Genomic DNA, 19,757 nt, shown 5'->3' with positions numbered 1-19,757 from the left:
CATTGCTTTACAAACAAATCTACATTTAACACCACATTATGTTCAGACTCAGTTATGCTTTCACTTTTGACCATTAAAGTTGTGAAGTTTAATAGGCATACGAATTCTCTAGCTATTGATAAAAACATTTATGTTTCGAGTTCGCTTTTAACTTGACGTCTGTTCTACATAAAAACAATAGGGGACATCTAGTAAGCTTACACAATCGTCTTATGGTTATTGACTCTGTTAGTCCAAACGTTCCCACTCCTTTCGGTCTACGGATCACTTTCACCTACTAACCCCGAAAACTATTGGGATCATGTTAAGAAATTTAATAATCCTTGTCCAAAACATTCCAAATCCAGTTTAAATATCGAGGTCAGTCACTGTGACCGTGACTTTTTGACCTAAAGAAATTCGGATGATCTAGTGACCACACACAAGCATTCCACAAACTTTGACCACAGTAGGCCAAAGCGTTCTCAAATCATTGATCTTGCTCGAAAACCGTTTCCAATCTCAATGTGACATTAACCTACTGATTCCAAAAACAATACGACTCGTCTATTTATCGCAGACATCCTCCTTTGAAATTATACCACAATAAACAAAAGCTTTCCCTAGATCGGAACCAAAACTGGCAGATATATCGACTTGAGCAATTACAATACACACCTCTTCTTCAAAAACGGGGGTGGCGTAGAGGTATTATAACGTTGTTGTCCTGTCACACCTAAGATAGGTAAGTCTTACATTGTCACTTCTGTAAAATTATTTAATTTGCTGGGCACGTAATTTCGTGGTCTGTACCAAAAGGGATATTCCTTGGGGATATGGATGTGAGTTTAAGACTTTGAATATAAAATGAATGAGAAGTTTCGGCGGGATATTAATAGAACAATGAAATCCGCGAAATAGACGAATATAAATGATTTCAAAGTATATTTTGATGAAACCTTTGATTCCTCTTAAATGAGATATATTCGACATATATAACTTTTATTATGTTTACGGCTGTCAGTTTTGAAAAATGGGTTGAGATAAAAAAATAATGACCACAAGAATTTGATTTGTTGAAATTATGAAAACGGTAAAAGGTAATTGAAATGGTAATAGTCAAGTACTGCGTTTCTGTAGTTCTGTAGTGCTTAAACTTAACAATTGCCTCTTTTTTCCGTATCTTTTGTAAGCATCTTTTGCCTTTATTTTTCTTTCTAACAACTTCATTGTATGCTTTGTAGTTTGTAATATTCATAAAGGTAAAGCAGGAGGAATGGTAAAGTATATTTAACATGGCGTCACAATATACATATATTATAAATGTATAAAAGGAGTAGTCACGAGCGTCTTTTGCTTTAAAGATAACGAGTCTGGATATGACCATATTTCATTGCATTAACGGCATTATTTGCATATTCAAACCGATTAGACGACGTCACGTAAAAACACTGTCAAGTGCGTTTCGTAGAAATTAGGACTATTATAAGAATGATAAGAATCTTTTACTGGTTGAAAGTGCGGGTTGAAGTATCTTGCTCGTGTGCGGGTTTGGTTGTGGGGGGGGGAGGGGGGGGGGGTAACTTTACAAGCGGTAACTAGGCTCTGCGATAGTTACCCGAGAGCCAGATATTTTCATCCGCACCTTCAGTTAGTGATAAGATTCATTTTCTTGTATATCGTAATTTTCAGTAAAGAAATTACTAAAGCAAATGCGTTTCTTTTCAGCACTATTTTATAAAAGCAGTGTATGAATTTACGCATTCATTCATACATTTTGACAGTCATCTTACACCCTGGGTTGTGAGACCAGTTTATTCAGCACCGCCAAAAACACGTAAAATTCCTGTCTGGCATTCGAGAGACTATTTTCTCCTACTGTCGTAAGAGTAATATCATTTTTATGATAGAGTATTGTGAGGCATGATGCCTCACTACCTTGTTTTGATGGAATTGTTTTGTATTGCATTTACGGCCTATCAGTAGTTTTTTTATTGTTGATATTAAAGTTGTCAGGCTATCTGTCAGTTACTTTTTAATCACTGTTCATTGTTCAGTAACATTTCTTGGTATTGACAGATAACCAGTCGCATTGTTAAATTGTTGCTTACTAAATTACATTTCAAAATGTTAGAACTCTATGTCATGCCATTGTGTTAGTTAGTGAAACTGTAATTCTAGCTTTCACATGGATTCTCTATAAAAGTACGCAATGTCAGCCTGAGTTATTCATCAGTTCAATCAACAATCACCTGCTGTATTAAATTAACTCGATGTTTTCATGTTATGTCCATTGTTGACATTGTAAAGCTTGATAAAAATTTATGTCAGTTGAAATTTTGACAGTTGTCAGCCATCTTGGATTCTTGTAAGTATGCACCGGGTAACTAAATCTCTGTTTATACGGACCGAAATCGCTTCATATTCTGCAGAAATAGTTAACTTTTATTGTCAAGTATTTGATATTTAGTACTTGGCATGTAGTGTTGATTCGTAGCGTTCTATATTGTTTTATTATTTATTTCTGTCCGACTTTGTTTGTTTACACTAGTTTAGAGGTTAAGCTCCGCCTTATTTGCATATAAGGAAATGTTCGTATTCCGAATGACGTCATGGTCGGCCGAAGTAAGTTCGTAGCCTCAACTCGGTTACGGATCTTTCCGGGTATTTCCGACCTTGGCCTTATTTAGATTTGGTACTACATCCTCATTTGCATACCATGCATACCAAAGGGTTAATTATTAGAACGCTAGAATCATCACTTTGCCTCCGTCTCTCGTATAGTCAGGCTGTTTGTCAGTTTGTTCTTAGACATTTTTTTATTTACATTTCTAAAACCTTTACGAATTATTCAAACTTTGAAACTGCACGGTACTTATTATCATTAAATATACAGTTATATTTATTAGCAGTAGATCTATTTGGCTGTTTTTCTCATAGAAAACTCTGTAATCTTAGTTGAGTTGGTTCTCGGTCCGCCTGCTACATGACTTTTGCCAGATATTTCATTACTGATTATTTTATTCAGTTTTAATTAATATTTATTGTTAAGGCTTCCCATATATAAAAGTTGTTTGAAGCCGAAAGGAACGTTGTCAGTACTTTATTAAACTTTGAACTAAATTTGAACTCGGGTGCTACCAGCCTTTTAACTTGGGCGCTGCCAGCCTTGTCTTTGGCGCTACCAGCCTATAGGGTCGCGACCAGACCCTAGTTTAGTCACCATATTGTTTATCCCCAAAATGAATAACCTTACAGTATTATAATTGGTGGACTTAGTCCCCAGACTGTAGTCCCCTTGCCTTTGGTCTGTTTAATTTAACATTATTTTTACCCTAACCCAAGTAAAGTACAGTACCGGGGCGGGGGCACTACAGTATGCATGTTAGTTTTCATAAATTTTGAATTCTCCGAACCTCGACGTTCTTTAACACTTTGAGTAAGTTGCAGACTTTATTGAGATGAGCAGTTGATCCCAAAAATACTCAAAGTTTAAACTGCTGGACAGTAATTTTTCGCTCCGAAACCATAAAAGAGCTAACAGCAGATCGGGCGTAACATGTTGAATTTATTTTAAGTACATTTTTGTATGTTGTTTACTGGTAATTATTATTTATCAAGAATTTACAGTACTGTTAGGTAGATTATTATTTAAAGTGGAATTATGCGCATTTTTCAAGTAAAAATCCAGCCGTGAAATAGATGTGTATGTAAAAAGGTGGAGGAAATTATAGCTTTTAACCCAATATACCAAACTCTCCGTTACCAGTGCGAAATAATAACTTTCCAAATATGACTTTTCTTATTTTGACTTGGGCAGTCTTTTTAAGAAAAGTCAAACTACACGCAGGAGTTGCTTCCCTTCAACTTTAGAAATCTCTTACCTATAGGTAAGGAAGGTCACTGCGTAGAAGATTGAAGAAAATAAATATTATTTTATTAGTCCCGATTTTTTTTATTTCTAAAGCATCAATGCGGCATGATCGTTTATTCAACACATTTAAATGCACATCAACCAAAAACTGCTTTTATAAAACATTCACCAAAACACACTATGTGCAGTAAGATGCGCATAATGCCACTTTAAGTATACTGTTAATACCAATTATCAGTTTCTATTAGAAATCATTTCATTTGGTATCTTTAAATAATTGCGGTTCTACCGTTCTTGCGCACTAAACCCATTCAAACTGTGTCCAGTGTTGGTGTATATTTTCATAGACACTTGGTGGAATAACAATTCCACATTTTACTATATCGCGCTTTTCTAGTAACACAAGATATAAATTCTATGCGAGTCAATTTTTTCTATTTTGTTACAGATGATTGAATTTGCAAGGAAAGCAGATATAGACATAGATCTTTATTTAAGATTTGAATATATATTCAAATACAGAAAATATCTACATAGTAACCAACATTAATATGCATATATCAAAGAAAATACGAAATAACTTTTAATGCAAAAAGAAAAAAATATAAACATTAAGATAAAAATAAAGATAAAAAATGGCTGTCCATTTCATATTCGGCTCGATTAATTAACACGAAAACAAAATTGTTAAGTAGAGAAACCGAAACAATTTCGGTATTTCTATCAATAAAACTAAATATCACTACAACACTAACCTTTAAAAAGTGAAGGAAAGTACAAATGTACAAAAAAAAAAATGGATGGCGTCTATTAACTATATTTGACTAATAGCAAAACGAAAAATAACAAGTACAAGAATAATAACATTTAAACTACCAAAACTGTACATACAAGAATGTCGATCAAAATATATCATGTTTGGCTAAAATAAAATTCTGAAAAGGAATATTACTTAAAATGTTTTCCAAGCTAGACAATATTTTCAACCCAAAATTCAAATATGAAAATTAACAAAACAGAACATTACCAACAGTACAAATAAGAACATAGGTTTCTCTTATCAGTCATAATATGTCGTGTAATAAATTGTCCACATGGAAACCCTGTGCCCCCGCTCCCCCTTCCTAACGTCGGCACGCCAGTGTACCCGCCCATTTTAAAACATACGCCGTCTGATCACTTTATATTTGTAATATTAATACTCAATAAGCATCTTACAAAGTACCTTCAGCATCGTGAAATTTGCAAACTGCAAATGTTTATCAAGTGTTAACCTACATTTATCAAATCAACACACTGTTCATATGGCTTTAACTTCACATATCCAATCCAACAATAACTGCTTGTGCAAATCGCAATTTCTTGGGCAGTTACATATTATGTGCTCAACAATATTTTCACAGAATAAAGTACACTTGTGACATTTTCTTGGAAAAGAACCTGCAACAATGTAACCTAAAATTAGCACAACAGTTTTACATAAGCCTTAGGGCATTAGTTCTCGCATTTTTCTGCATACCAACCAGAGAGCACACGGGATGTCCGCAGCGAACAGGTCAGTAGTCAATGGAATTTCACTGATTATACTTATTATACTGATGCTAGATAGTCTTTGTTTATGCTTCATAACAGTGTCATTCTGTTACACTATTTTCTTACATAGGACTTTTGCAGAGAATAGGTCAGAGTGAACATAACTTTCAAGTACATAAAATAAACCATACTTTAGTAAAATTTGATAAATATCAGCAATAAATCCTGTATATTCGCTAATGTACCTAACTTGCTTGATTATGAACACTTTCTAGCTAAATATTTATTAGGTAAACTTCACAACGGACGGATAAATTGTAATTTGCGTGCATCAGTAATCCCTTCAATATTATCTGCATTAATTGCGCACAGCGAAAACTCTGTGCTAGTGCGAGAAAATAGTGTAACAGAATGACAAAATCACAAATGCTGGGCAGACTTCAGAAAGTAACCCAAAGATGAGCACCGAAGAAAGCAGAGCACACGGATGAACGTGCGCCGGAAATAGATACTGATAATGTAGAATACGTTAAACGTGACGTGTCGGTTCAGGCTATGGACTATGCTCATGGGGTTTCTAACGAGTACGTGATCGTATCCTTATTTGACAAATATGTTTGTGAAGATCACCAACATCGTGGTCTTCACAAATATATTTGTCACAAAAGGATACGACCCCACATAGGAAAATTTGCTAGTTTGTTGATCATTGCTTCTGAAGTACTCGCAACTTGCTTGAATGGTACACAAACATTACCATAAAAAATCGGATTCTCCTTGGTAATGTTTGCTGTAAAAGTCATAATGAGATACGCCTGATGTTAATGCTGCTACATTTTCTGCGCAAGATATTCGCTAAACTTGATTGTTTCAGTGCATTTTGTTCTGTCGCTTTTTGTACTACATAATATATATGTTTTCTCTCTCTAAGAAACATGCCAGATCTCCCACACGTTTCAGAATCATTTCAAGTTAAACGACAAGGCACCGTTACATATAACAATTTTATGCAATGACGATTTCATCGACGTCACATTATCAGTAGTGCTTTTCATGCCTGCAATATCTGATTTGTTAATTTAACATGGTCTGAAACAGCTTTAATTTGATAAGACCCAAGTTTTTCACTGACATGTAAAGACTGTTATAAGAAAATTCACTTTCATTGAGACAACTGGTCCTTCATCAGTTTAACTTCAGACTGGCACTGCCGGCTAGCACTAGTGTTCCAGTAGGTTGTTGATGCGCCGTTAAGGTCTTTATATGTGGTGATATCCTGTGGTGCAGGTGACAACGTTGTCGTTTGCTTCGCCGGCACATGTAACTTTAAAGGTCGCCTCGAGGAACTATAACCATATCCTTCAGTGTACTCGTATCTTCGCCCACAGCACAGATACCAGTGTGTATATATCAGTCACTATTTTAACAGACACAGGGTCCCCATTACGTTGATTAACTTCATATACATTTTTCTTTAATTCAGATATTCGCCAAATAAAAAATTGTCATACGTCTTCATTTTTTAAATACCTGCGTTCTAGTTGCCTCTTAATCCGACCCACTTGAAGTTTTTTGTCTAGTGCTATATTGATACCATTCCTTTTGTTCTTATGTTACGGTTACTGTCTTGAAGACGTACTTGCACCCCCACCCCCACCCCCCCCGCACTTGATTTTTTAACCCAATGAAAAACTTTTAGTATCATTACAGAATACTTTGGACAGACACAATTCAGAACATATCTCTTTTGCAGATAGCCACAAAAAAAACTGGGTTTTAATGTTAGCCCCGATTTCTATGCTTTCTCAACGTTTCATCATAGCATTAAATATGCTTGTGTACAATTCTACAAACTTTTTATGGATAACTTGGTCATTTGTAACTGGATTAAATCGATATTTCACAGGTATGTTGAGAAAGCATCCATCATCAAGTACATAAAACTCCCTTGCTGTTTTGAAGAATGATTTCTATGGAAGAATATTAGTGACGGAATTTATTGAATCGCGATCGTAATGGCTTTTGTACGCTTTATGTTTACTAAAGCAACCATTTCGTTCAGATGCGTATTATTATATGACTCAGGATGTGCCCTCGTCATATAATTTCTTCGCATCTGAACCCCAAACAATGATTTTATTCAGCGAAAAATCACAAAATGAGATATATTATTTCTTAATATACTACGTATTACTGCATCGGTGAAGGATAAAATGATTCTTCTTGTATTTTGCAGCGGTAATATGCTCGACAAGTAGACATAATAGATGAAAACTTAAGGCATGTGTTTAAATGTACATGATAAAAAAATTAATTCCAACTACCATACTGCCTAAAATAATTATATATCAAAGTATATACATTTTGATAAAGTCATATTGGACTACATGCCCTTTAAACATCATATGATTTTTTAATTTATGATTATAAAGAAACTCGCCTCGCTTTAAAATGATAAAAAAGATATGTTGACTTTTGTCAGTCCAGGGGTAGCGTTTCAGTTTGCTTGTTTAAATCAGCCTGAGCTAAATCAAGCGATTATGCATGCAGTGCAAGCGAATGTTGTCATATTTCTCGCCACCAATGTAATCCCTTGCACGTTCTTTCCCAAATATTTCCCTCCATTCCATGAACATTTCTATGTCATGTCTAGATGGTACATTATACGTCGATTTCTTGGTCGCGACAGTTGTTTCCGAGTATGAATCTTGCTTCTGCTGATGACTGACTGGAGATGGAGCAGACTTTGGACGTCGTACGTCACTCAACCCTTGAGCTACACCTTTACAAAGGACTGGTCCATTTGCGTGTAACAATAATGCTGGCCATACAACGAACTCAACTTTATTGCCGCTCTTTGTATACGCCGTATACATGTCTGTATTAAACGTCTCCCCTACAGAAATATTAGGACCAAATACAACAGGAGGGTCATTTACCTGAAATGATGTAAAGAATATATATATCATAGAGCTTTTAAGCTTTTAATATTTTTCAATATGTGATAATCATACACACTTAAGAAAAATAAAAACGCAACGTCCATTTTTCATGATACTCAAAGCTTTGACTTTCTCACATGAGCACGAGAAGTTCGTTTTGTAATTAATGTAACTACCGGCCATAAAACTCGTATTCGGATGAAATTTATTCGGATTTGAAGAAAATCGATTGTCGGGAAGAGATATCGAAGCTGTGGCGGTGCCGTTTGAACTAGTGACACAAAAATGTTGACGATAAGCCGGACAGAAAACCACTGCATAATTAATGAGCAATTTAGACATCTCTAACCTTTTTTCAGCAAACAAAGAAAAACAAAGTGTCATTTATGTACTTTTTTTCTATTATTATGTTGATGTGACTATCATTTTACATGTTTTATATAGTACATATTTTAAATTTACAATCTCCACAGTCTTTTGGTACATGTACCTAAGTATACACATATATGCTAATAAAATCTAGTCCAAGTAGATGGGGCAACTGAATGCCATAGACATTGGTTTATATATTACTTTAGGCGGCTGAACACCCTCTGATATTTCAAAAATTGTTTTATATTTTTGTTTTATACCATTCATGTTGTAACTTTATGGCTTAATAAAGCACATTTATCATCAATCAATCAAGGAGTTGTATTCAATGTTTTTTCAATACTAGCTTATATGAGTATCTGGGGATAGTTGTGGTTAGTTAATATTTATCGAAAATCTGTAAAAGTCCTGACACCAAATGTACTGCGTGTGACGCTAATGTGATTGAAAACGTTGTCAGTTGATGTCACATGAGGTTGCCTATATTGTAGTCTGCGCGGTATACTTTCAGTGACTCCACCGTTCCGTAATAAATGAATGTAAATTGGTCTTATGTCATAACAACTCTTCCACAATTTTTTTTTGAGCATGAATAAAAGTCAAAATTAATTTTAATAAGTCTGGCAATTTTGAAAAAAAAATGACTTGGTAATCGATTTTACATTTATTAACATTTGAGTTACTAACACAGGATATGGATTCTGTATTTACATGAATCACAACACGAGCTCAACGTGCACTTCTGCCAAAGATCATGTTTCAAGTATCAAAAAAAAAGGAAACTACCATATTGGACCAGAAATGTATATCAGAATCTTTAGAATGAATATTAGGCATAAATGGACATTGCATTTGTACAGTCACTTGTATTTTGTTTCAGTGGTTATGAACGTATTAAAGGTATATTATACTAATATTTACAGGAGTATGAAAAAATTCTTAATTGTAGAAAAAAGTTGATCCTTCATCCTTAACAAATATAACAAAGCAAAAGATATCACTTTGTTGAAAACTCACTGTCATAAGCCAGCATATTTTAAAGCATTCCTCAACGTAGTTAGGAATTCTTCTTGCAACACGTGCAGTTGATGACACCGACCTGCTCAGTTCTTCCTGGTACTTCTGCAACAAATGTTGGAAGGCTCTTTAGCAGTGCGTTTAAAAACAGATCTCACGGTGACGAATATATTAGACATGTACCTTATCAATTTAATGATTCATTTTCATACAGTTAGTTTGTGTCAAGTGTTATGTTACAGAAGAAAAATAAAACAGCGGGAGCCATACGTTTTTGTGAAAAACAATCTCTAATGTCACGCGAAACGTCAGGGCATCACAAAGTTTAACTGAAAAAGTAGAAGCTTAATGAATTTCGTAGATTTTATTGTTGTTATACAGGCGTGCACTCTGGAAGGTAAAACAAGCCAGCTGGATGGCTTCCTCACATGACGAATTCTACGCTCCAAGTGATGCTCGAACCCACATCTGTGAGCGGCGAGTTCACGTGTTATCTACATGTACATCTAAACCTCAGCTGAAGTTTTTAGTCAATGACAGAAAATGTCAAAACAATATTTTAAATGCTTACCTGTATACCATAAGATTACGTATAACGGAAACATTGCTCTTAAACTGCAACTTGATTTATGATCGTTTTGATCTTTGATCAAATTTAGTTTCAACTGAAATATGCCGGTAAGTTCAAGAAGTGGGATAGATGTTCAAAACAGAACTATGACGCAGCTTCATGTCACTGAATGATTTGTTATCATTTTAATTGTCATCATCTCAAAAAAAAAAACACTTGTAGGTCATATATGCTTTGAATGAGGTTAGCAAATGATAACGAAACAGATGCATTAGATTTGATTTTGCAGTTCTTCTTACAATAGATAGGTACTATTTTATTAAAGAAACCTTAGCCAAACGATGGTATTTAGATTAAAAAATTTATAAACGAATGATATCGATTTGTTAGCTTCAAACATATTGTATTAACTGATTTCTATAATTTCAAATTGGTATAATTTCAAACTTAAGACAGGAAACGCACTTTATTTTAAAATGACATGTTCATTAATTTTGTTTAAGCCTACTGTCATCAGATGTATACCTTATATATCTGCCTTCCTGAAAATTCTGCAACGTTCCTTCGAAATTCTTTGATGTTTTTGTTCACGACGGCAGGAATGTCACCTGATATCTGTAAAAAATATTAATCGATGTATTTTAGCACAGTACAAGGTTAGCCTTTTGTAAGCGTTCATAATGTTACCTAGACTGAAAGATCTGTGGCTATGACTGAAATTTGAACAACCAACAAGGAAACAACTTTCCTTCAGAAAGAGTCTCTTTGGGCAAATTTAATTAGATTTTCGTCAAATAATTATTTCGCAGAAAGCCATGTAAAAAACACCATGGTACCCGAAGAATCCGATCGTTTTCAAGCAAACACTTTATTGTAATACCGGCCGGAAAAAGCTATGTTTATGATAATGATATAAATACATGGGCGTGTAAGAATGCAAGATGTATTTTCAGTTGTCAAAATGTTGACGAAAGTCTGTCAGGTAGTGACTATACAACGCCTTTTTAAGTGACCAGAAAATGTTCCATGTTATAAGGTACAATAAGTACAGTGAAATTATATGAGTGTCTTTTCGTATTGAATTTATCAAACGAGTTGAATAAAATAATAAATGCGAGGCTTTGCCGAGCATTGTATCAATATTATTCAACGTGTTTATTAAATTCAATGTGGAAAGTTTGGTTCTTTGAGTTCTAACTTCCTGACTTTCGACTTCTGATTTCCAACTTCCACACTTCTTACTTCCGACTTCTTGACTTCTTACTTCCCTCTTCTAACTTCCGCACTTCTGACTTCTAACTTCCACACTTCCGACTTCCAACTTCCGCACTTCTGATATCCAACTTTCTCTCTTTGGAAGTCGGAAGTAAGAAGTGTGGAAGTTGGAAGTCGGAAGTCAGAAGTGTGGAAGTTAGAAGTCAGAAGTGCGGAAGTTAGAAGTCAGAAGTGCAGAAGTAAGAAGAAGGAAGTAAGAAGTCAAGAAGTCGGAAGTAAGAAGAGTGGAAGTTGGAAATCAGAAGTCGAAAGTCAGGAAGATGGAAGTCAGATGTGTGGAAGTTAGAAGTCAGAAGTGCAGAAGTTAGAAGTAGGAAGTAGGAAGTCAATAAGTTGGAAGTGAGAAGTGCAAAAGTTAGAAGTCAGAAGTGGGAAGTACGGAAATCAATTGTCCCTCCAGGGCTTCCATACAAATGTAATATTCTTTTTATTACATGTTAGTTTTTCCTGCCGAAAGATCAAAACTTTTTTTCTTGCATATAAGACTGGGATTTCTGGTGCTCCATTTTACACCCCGGGGTGTAATATGACTTTCGTGCTGTAGCTACATCTGAACAGGAGATTTGTGTAGTAATAATAATGTTTCACGTAAAACAGAATAAAAATCAAATACCTCAGTGATAGTTTCTCTTTGTTCCTTATAACATATTTCTCGATTCAAAAAACGTCATTTTACGGGGAAAAAAACCATAACGTTTCACTGCAGATAACAAAACAAAACCGGAAGTATTAAGGTAACAAAGTTATTTTTTTTCTTTTTCAAGTAAAAAATGAAATTGCTAAACAACAGAATAATAAAAGGATAAAATTCAAATGAAGATACTTACCACCAGCCTTTTTGTAATAATACATTGAATTTCCTTCGTTTGTATCTTTGCTTCTTTTCGCAGAAGGTAATCGTGTCCTGTAAAGTATACAATAATACTGTATCTATTATTCATATATGAGTGAAAGGAAATTAAATGTTATATTTAATCATGTGTTACCATATAAACCATTGACTGTAGCAAGCTTTTTAGCAATTTTCAATTGTAAAATGAGTCCTCAATAGCTGTGTTATCTACTTAGATGTTAGAACAGAAAATGATCACAAAAACTTTTTCATAGAGGAAGCCAAATTCAAAGTAGCGGGATATTCTGTAAATGATGATAACATTGTTCGAACATAAACATTATAACTTGAAATAAAATGTTTTGCATGGTCCACTTTCACCAGGAACAGGACCCGTTTATAGTTCACAAGTGTTATTTACTTTCAATGGACAACGTTGCTTTTAAGCTTTTAGTGGGTTTGAAAGGCAATCTAATAAAGTATCTGCCCATTTTGTGTCTTATTCATAAATAGAATATTGTAACGTGTTCTTATCCAGTGTTATGACATTTACGTAGTCGTGAACATTTTAATTTACGACGAAAAGGTCTAGTACTACACATTTGCGATTTAAGACGAAGCTATTTCAAGGGGACCGTCTCAACATAATTGAATGTTGATATGTGCGGGGGTAATACATGCCCTTAATGATGATAAGCGGTCTAGCCACTACTTAACGGTGGGAGATATATATTTGGCTTTGTCTCTCCGTCCATCCGTCTGTCAGAGAAAATTTATGTTACATGTATTTATGTTATACATATCACCAAGCGTTTGTGACCTACTTTCATTACACTTTACTGAAAAGTTCTTCAACGTTATCAGTTATGCATCTGAGACAATGTGGTCAAGGTAAGCTAGTGTGATCTCCCCGGCACTGTCCGGCGTCCGTCGTCGTCGGCGTGAACAGTTTCACTTTGAACACTCCAGGGTATGCAATTATGGCACAGTTATATTGCTACAGACATAATAAAATGAACTCACTTGAAGAATCTGTAGAAGGACATTTATTGAGTCTTCCTCGCTGTCTAAATCTTTTTCCATCTGCTCAAACGCATCGGTCCACTGATTATCGAACAGTTCTGTAAATCTCTCGGCGAGTTTTGTAGGGCGATTTTCATCACTGAGTTCTGCTACAACCAGAGAATTGTGAGTTTGGTTGGTTTGTTGCAAGGGTCTGTAAAATCAATATAAATGGAAAATTATTTGACAGAAACATAATTTTCTGTTTGATAACGTAACAGAATTATTCCTTTTGGATTCTCTAACAAAAGCAATTCTTGCCTTTCTGTAGTCTTCTTCTCTTTGAGTTGCATGTCGTTAAGGGTACTTTCATCAGTTGTGTTCAGTGTAATATGTTCTATAACCTTTCCAAGTTCTGTTATTCTTATATCTCGCTGTTTAATGAATCTCTCATTCATCTGAAGTTTCTTGTTTTGTTTATCTATTATTGCTTCTCTCTGTCGATTTTTTTCTCAGCAACGAGTCGTTTGTAAATTGATGGTGTTCACATATAGCTTCAATTTCAGCCAATTGCCTTCGAAGGACTAGGATTTTCTTTTTCGAGTCTTCAAGTTCGTTTCTATTTCGTTCTGCTACCTTAAGAAAAGAGTAATGTACAGAAATTAAACCACAAATCTATCGGTAGAAACATCTTATTTGGTTATATGAACTGCGAATAAATATGTAAGTATTAAAGTTACAATTTAATGACGCCAATTACCTACCATCGTTATTATGTACAAGTATAAATGGCTCAAAGCAAAACGAATATTTCTTTTATGAATAGATCATTTCAACAGTTATCCCTATTTTTACATTACCTAAATACAATGAATATAACATTTGTCTATAAAGCAATCCAACATTTTTCCAAATTGTATTATTTTGATCACTGGCAGATTACTACATTTAGACTTGTTTATGAACATAGACCTCTTACTTGTTGTTCTTCGGTGTATGTATCAATTGTTTTTATAGCAGCTTGAAGATCGTTGGTAATATTAGTTAGTTTCTGTTTCAAATGTTCGGGTGTTTCGTCTTTGTCCGCCATTTGTGCTCATCACATTGCTCTCCTCTCTCAGGTATACTTGTAGCCGGAAGCAAAATATATTTCTATCAATATCAAATTAAACGAATTACAAATAATATAGACACACTTCAAGTATCACTGCATAATTTGTATATCTTCATGTATTTATTATAAATGTTGACGCTATTAATAGTTCTATCCAGACAGAAATATGGTTAGAAACCTTCTTTGTACTGTAATTCGAATATCTGACGCCTAGAAACACATATAAAAAGTCACGTTATTTTAATTATTCAGAAACGTATATTTTCATCCCTATCCCTATTGCTGGATTTAATGACACGTTAAACTTGCTTAGCTCGTGTAATTCTAGATTTAAAAATGTTCTTTCTCAAGTGCATCTATGCAAATATGGAAATAATGCATCTGACTGGATGCTTAAAATTGAAATGCAGCGACAAAAGGAAGATCGCAAGGACGTGTTATAGCATTTAGTTAATGATGAGAGATTATTATATACCATGACATACAGGTATGAGACCCAATCGTTCGTTATGTATCGAGTTTCTACACAGAACCACCACCTTTGTTGTCTGTATACTTAATATGTCTCCTAAAAACATTTAAAAAACAACAAGGAGTTACGCAATCTTTAATGTTTACAAACATTATGTTTACCAAAAACGAACTTGTACAGTTCTTCGTAAACATGATGTTTGTAAACATTAAAGATTGCGTGTTGTAACCTAAACTCAGGGTTCCATAAGTGTGTCTTGTAAGAAAAACGTGAGCTGAAGGTAAAACAAAACATAATCAAAAAGTAGAAAGGTCATTTTGTAAGTAGAGAAATTTTGGTTTGAAAACATGTATAAACACGTATGACCTAGTAATCGAACTGTACTATAATTTATTTCCATTAATTATATCGTCATTTGTTTACGATACATATAACCTAATATAGATCTACTTTAGGCATTGAGGCGTGTCTGTACTTTTAGCTCATAACATACTACGGTAACCGCCGAGGATAGCGGATAAGACACGCCTCATTTATTGTCGTTGAATTTATAGCACATTTTATATAAATCCAGAGAGTTTAGACGTATGCAAGTACATTCAACTAGGTTTTTACCGAAATAGTCTTATCATTTCAAAATTATAAGTGCATAATGGATACTACATAATATAGTGTGTATAAACTGAACTTACCTTTCAATGTTAGTTATATTGAATCACATCCTGTTTTACAAAAACAAAACTTATCTTTCGATTTTGAACACAAGTCGCAACATGACCAACGACTGTTATCGGTGCGAATCATAACCTTTGTAATGCATGTGTTTAATTATTGATTGCTCTACTTTTGTAAATTTCAGTTAGTTAGAGTAAACATAATTCACTGAAATTAATTTACTTCCTGTTCCGAGTTTAAATTCCAAAACTTGACTTTGCCTACAATTTTATTCATACTGAAAGGAAATAAATTATTTGAAACACAACAATGTGTTACAACAGGTGAAGTTCCTCAATCCTTACCTTCATCGTACAGTCAGTTGAGTGTTGTTTTAAACTTTAGTGACTGTTGTCAGCAAGTAAGAGTCTAGTGTTACTCAAACTTCTCTTACACTTTTATACGGTTATACGAGGCAATGTTGGATTGAAGAAAGACCGTGCATCCTTTCCAAAACCGATATCCAAACCAAGAACTTGAAAATCAAGCTGCAGATACTAAGTAAATTTTTCATAGTTTCAACTTAATTGAGAAAAAAAGAAGAAAAAAAAGAGAAAAAAATACTTGAAAACAGCCAATATATTACAGCGTTCTCCTTTAGAATTCATGTTGTGAATATCCGAATTCGTAAGATTAACAATAAGAAGAGTTGTTTTCCAATATACTTCTCAAAATAATATAACGAACGAGTTTTGAAAACGGTATGCATATAACAGATATCAGACACAAACGTCTCATGCTTGAGGAGAAAGTTATAACGTTTAGTTTGAAATTCGGCCTATTTGTATCAATAAAAGTAAAATGTATAAAAGGTACATTTTCTATTTATGAATAATCATAATTGATTCGACAACTCGTGTATCTAACCTATTTTGCGCTAGAATATGGTATTTTGAACTGTCAAGGCATTCTGTAATTGTACAAATTGATTATATTTTGCCTGATAGCGGCTTCATACCGTTAATTCAAATCAATCATTTAATCGACATAAGGATTCCATACACAGTATCTGAGAGGCAGGTCCATTATTTTCCTGTTTTGTACTAAAATTGCTTCTCGGAGCCGGTAGATTGATTTCCAATCCGATCATTTGAACGTTTAGAACGTCCTGGTATGTGTCCGAGGAATAATCCTTAACAAACGAAATCCATTTATATTAATCCACGCTGATTCAAATGTTTGAAACATTAGGATTTAAAATAAGACCACGAAGGTAGACAGACTCTGAAATCTAGGATTTTTGTTTGATAATTAACAATTGTACCAAACCGAAAGTACAACGTTTTATTTGTATATCTTTATAGTGCTTTCCGTGATCAAGACCGGCTGCAGCTTTTCACTTCGTTTTTAAGCGTACTTGTGGCAAATATCTTAGGGGCTTCTTTGAAATTGTGAAGTCTCCAGTTTGAAGCCATCCCTATTTCGACTGGTTACATTTGAAATTTATTTACTGACATTGTGTAAATCTTGTGTCATTCCTGATGTCTTTAACAGTTGTTCTGTCTGCTTTCTGCAGGACTAGTGCGGAAGGATTAAAACAGTACTCTGGACCTTGCGACCGAGACAGAGTCGTATGAAGATGTTTAACAGGGATTGTAAAAATTGAGATGTAGCAAAAAAATGGTTCTTCATCAAACTTGATCTGTAACATCATTATAAGGTCTTATTATTTGTTCAAATGGGGACACTTTGGCCCTGTGTAAGTAGTTATGTTGGGAGTTGTCAGCTGTCAGAGGGATTGTATTTCTGACCGTTGGATACCTTTGTATCTTTGTATCACTTATACTACCCCCTCCATCCGCCCTCACAGACGCACATGAAAAGTATATTTCGTATACTTATCTTTATTATTACTTTATTTATTGCTTTTTCTGCCCCCGAAGATGGGCATATTTAAATCGCACGGTCCGTCCGTCTGTGTAAATATTTGCCCCGGCTGTAACCCTGCCATCCATAAAGGGATTTTAAAATAACTTGGCGTAAATGTTCACCATAATGAGACGATGTGTCAAGCGCAATACACAGAATCCTAGCTCCAAGGTCAAGGTCACACTTAGAGGTTAAATGTTAACAGGGTCTATTTCGTATCCGGTTCATAACTGTCCCATCCATTAAGGGATTTTACAATTACTTGGCATAAATGTTCCCCACAATGAGACAACGTGTCATGCGCAAGGTCCAGGCCCCTAGAATTAAGGTCAAGGTCACACTTATAGGTTAAAGGTTGACATGGTCTGTTTTTTTTTGTCTGGTCCATAACTCCATTGATGTAGGCATTTTAAAATTAATTGGCATAAATGTTATATTGAGATGACGTGTCATGCGCAAGACACAGACCCTAGCTCCAAGGTCAATAACTCTGCCATTTGTCAAGGGATTTGAAAATAATATTTGACACAAATGTTAATCATATTGACAAGGTGTGTCACTCTTATGACCCGGGCCTCTTGGGCCAATGTCAAGGTCACGAAATGATATGTGTTTTTTGCGCAGACAACTGTAGCGTTCTTGGGCATGCTTTTGGGGCATTTGTAGCCAATAGTGACAGCTCTTGTTTTATTAGTTAGCAGCTTGTCCTTCCGAGCGTTTTTGATCAATTTATACGCAGTGTCCACTGTACCATTGTTTAAGGTTTTTATGCTGAACACTGCTGATAGTATTCAAGAAAAAATTGTTTTTAGGAATAATATTATTTTCATATTAATATAGATTGCCTTGATATTATGCAAGGATAACAGGAGACATATTCTTAACCCTTATGTTCCATCATTCAATTTTGGCAATACCATTTATTATTCAAAGGGGTGTTCACTGAAAATTTACTGACTGAACAGCGAACAGTACAGACCCATGATCAGCCTGCACTGGTCGCAAAGGCATAATCACTTACCGCCAGCAGGCTAAAGGTTAAATAGAAGTTAAGATTATTCTGGGATATTTTATATTCCCAACTCACCCTCATATTTTATTAGATTCTTATGGTGACCAAGAAAGTAATATGTTTTAAATAACAATAAGAAAACCTCTAATATCAATGTTAAAGTTTTAGAAGGTAAATCAATTTACCCAAAGTTAAGACCTAGTAACACAATTATGTTTAATCAGCTGAGCAGGATTTGATAATGTCAAGGCTAAAAAGGTGATACAAGGTCTTAAGCATCATTCTAAGTGACCTCAAAGTTTTTTCAAACCGGGAATGGTTCTTTTCAAAGGTAAATCTAGAAATACACATCAATGACTTTTTCTCATGAACTGCTTGATGGATCTTCATTAAACTCGCTCTGTAGCATCATTGTAAAGTCCTCTCCCAAATCTGTTCAATTAGGCGCACCCGGTCCGTTTTAGGGGCTGCTATGATTCAAAATAGGAAGACCATGTAGGTTCTTATTCCCATGAACTGCTTGATGGATCTTCGTCTATCTCTGTCTATACCATAATTGTCAGGTATTCTCCCAGATTTTTTCGAATTATTTTAAGGGCTGCTATAGCTAAAAATAGAAATACCTTTTATCGACTTCTTTTTATGAACTGCTTGATCGCTCTTTCTTAAACCTGGTCAGTATTATCATTGTAAGGATTGTTTATAAAATTATTCAAATGATGTTACGGGCGGCTTGAGCTAAAAATAAAAAATAACTTCTCATAAAACGCTTGATGGATCTTTAACAAAACTTGGTCGTCCTCCCCTATTGTTTTTCAAATGGGGCTGCTTGACCCTTTCTAGGGGCCGCTAATACTTTAAATAGAAATACCTTTAAACAACTTCTACTCACAAACTGCTTAATGATACTGTAGCATCATTTTAAGGTCCTCTCCCAATTTTGTTCAAATGGAGGTAAAAAGACCCATTGAGGTGCCACTAAAACTAAAAATTAAATGGACTTAATTTAACTTTGTCTGTAGCATCTCATGAACATCTTGATGGATCTTCACCAAATTTGGTCTGTAGCATCACTGTAAGGTCCTCTTCCAAACTTGTTCCAACGACGGCTACCAGCACCCTTTTAGTGGTCACTCGAGCTAAATATAGATATACCTTTGAACAACTTCTTAACTCATG

At 34.7% G+C, this 19,757-nt stretch overlaps 1 protein-coding gene and 1 long non-coding RNA gene across 2 annotated transcripts; both read right to left on the bottom strand.

Moving 5' to 3' along the window:
- Positions 1 to 7,714: 7,714 nt before the first annotated feature.
- On the bottom strand, positions 7,715 to 13,481 carry LOC128552409 (uncharacterized). Its single transcript, XM_053533446.1, has 5 exons — positions 13,419 to 13,481; positions 12,391 to 12,467; positions 10,814 to 10,903; positions 9,718 to 9,822; positions 7,715 to 8,325 (listed from the first exon to the last, which is right to left on the bottom strand). The coding sequence occupies exons 4-5, from the start codon at positions 9,721 to 9,723 to the stop codon at positions 7,912 to 7,914; spliced, it is 420 nt and encodes a 139-aa protein (XP_053389421.1). The 5' UTR covers positions 9,724 to 9,822; positions 10,814 to 10,903; positions 12,391 to 12,467; positions 13,419 to 13,481; the 3' UTR covers positions 7,715 to 7,911.
- Positions 13,482 to 13,722: 241 nt separating this feature from the next.
- LOC128552410 (uncharacterized) lies at positions 13,723 to 15,826 on the bottom strand. The gene is made up of 3 exons (XR_008369069.1): positions 15,676 to 15,826; positions 14,377 to 14,549; positions 13,723 to 14,033 (listed from the first exon to the last, which is right to left on the bottom strand). It is a non-coding gene; the product is annotated as an uncharacterized LOC128552410 (long non-coding RNA).
- Between the last annotated feature and the right edge of the window lie 3,931 nt (positions 15,827 to 19,757).

This window comes from Mercenaria mercenaria, unplaced genomic scaffold, assembly GCF_021730395.1.
Source record: "Mercenaria mercenaria strain notata unplaced genomic scaffold, MADL_Memer_1 contig_2782, whole genome shotgun sequence".
Classification (NCBI taxonomy): domain Eukaryota; kingdom Metazoa; phylum Mollusca; class Bivalvia; order Venerida; family Veneridae; genus Mercenaria; species Mercenaria mercenaria.
Note: the sequence above shows the minus strand (reverse complement) of the source record. Positions and strands in the feature narration are given on the sequence as shown.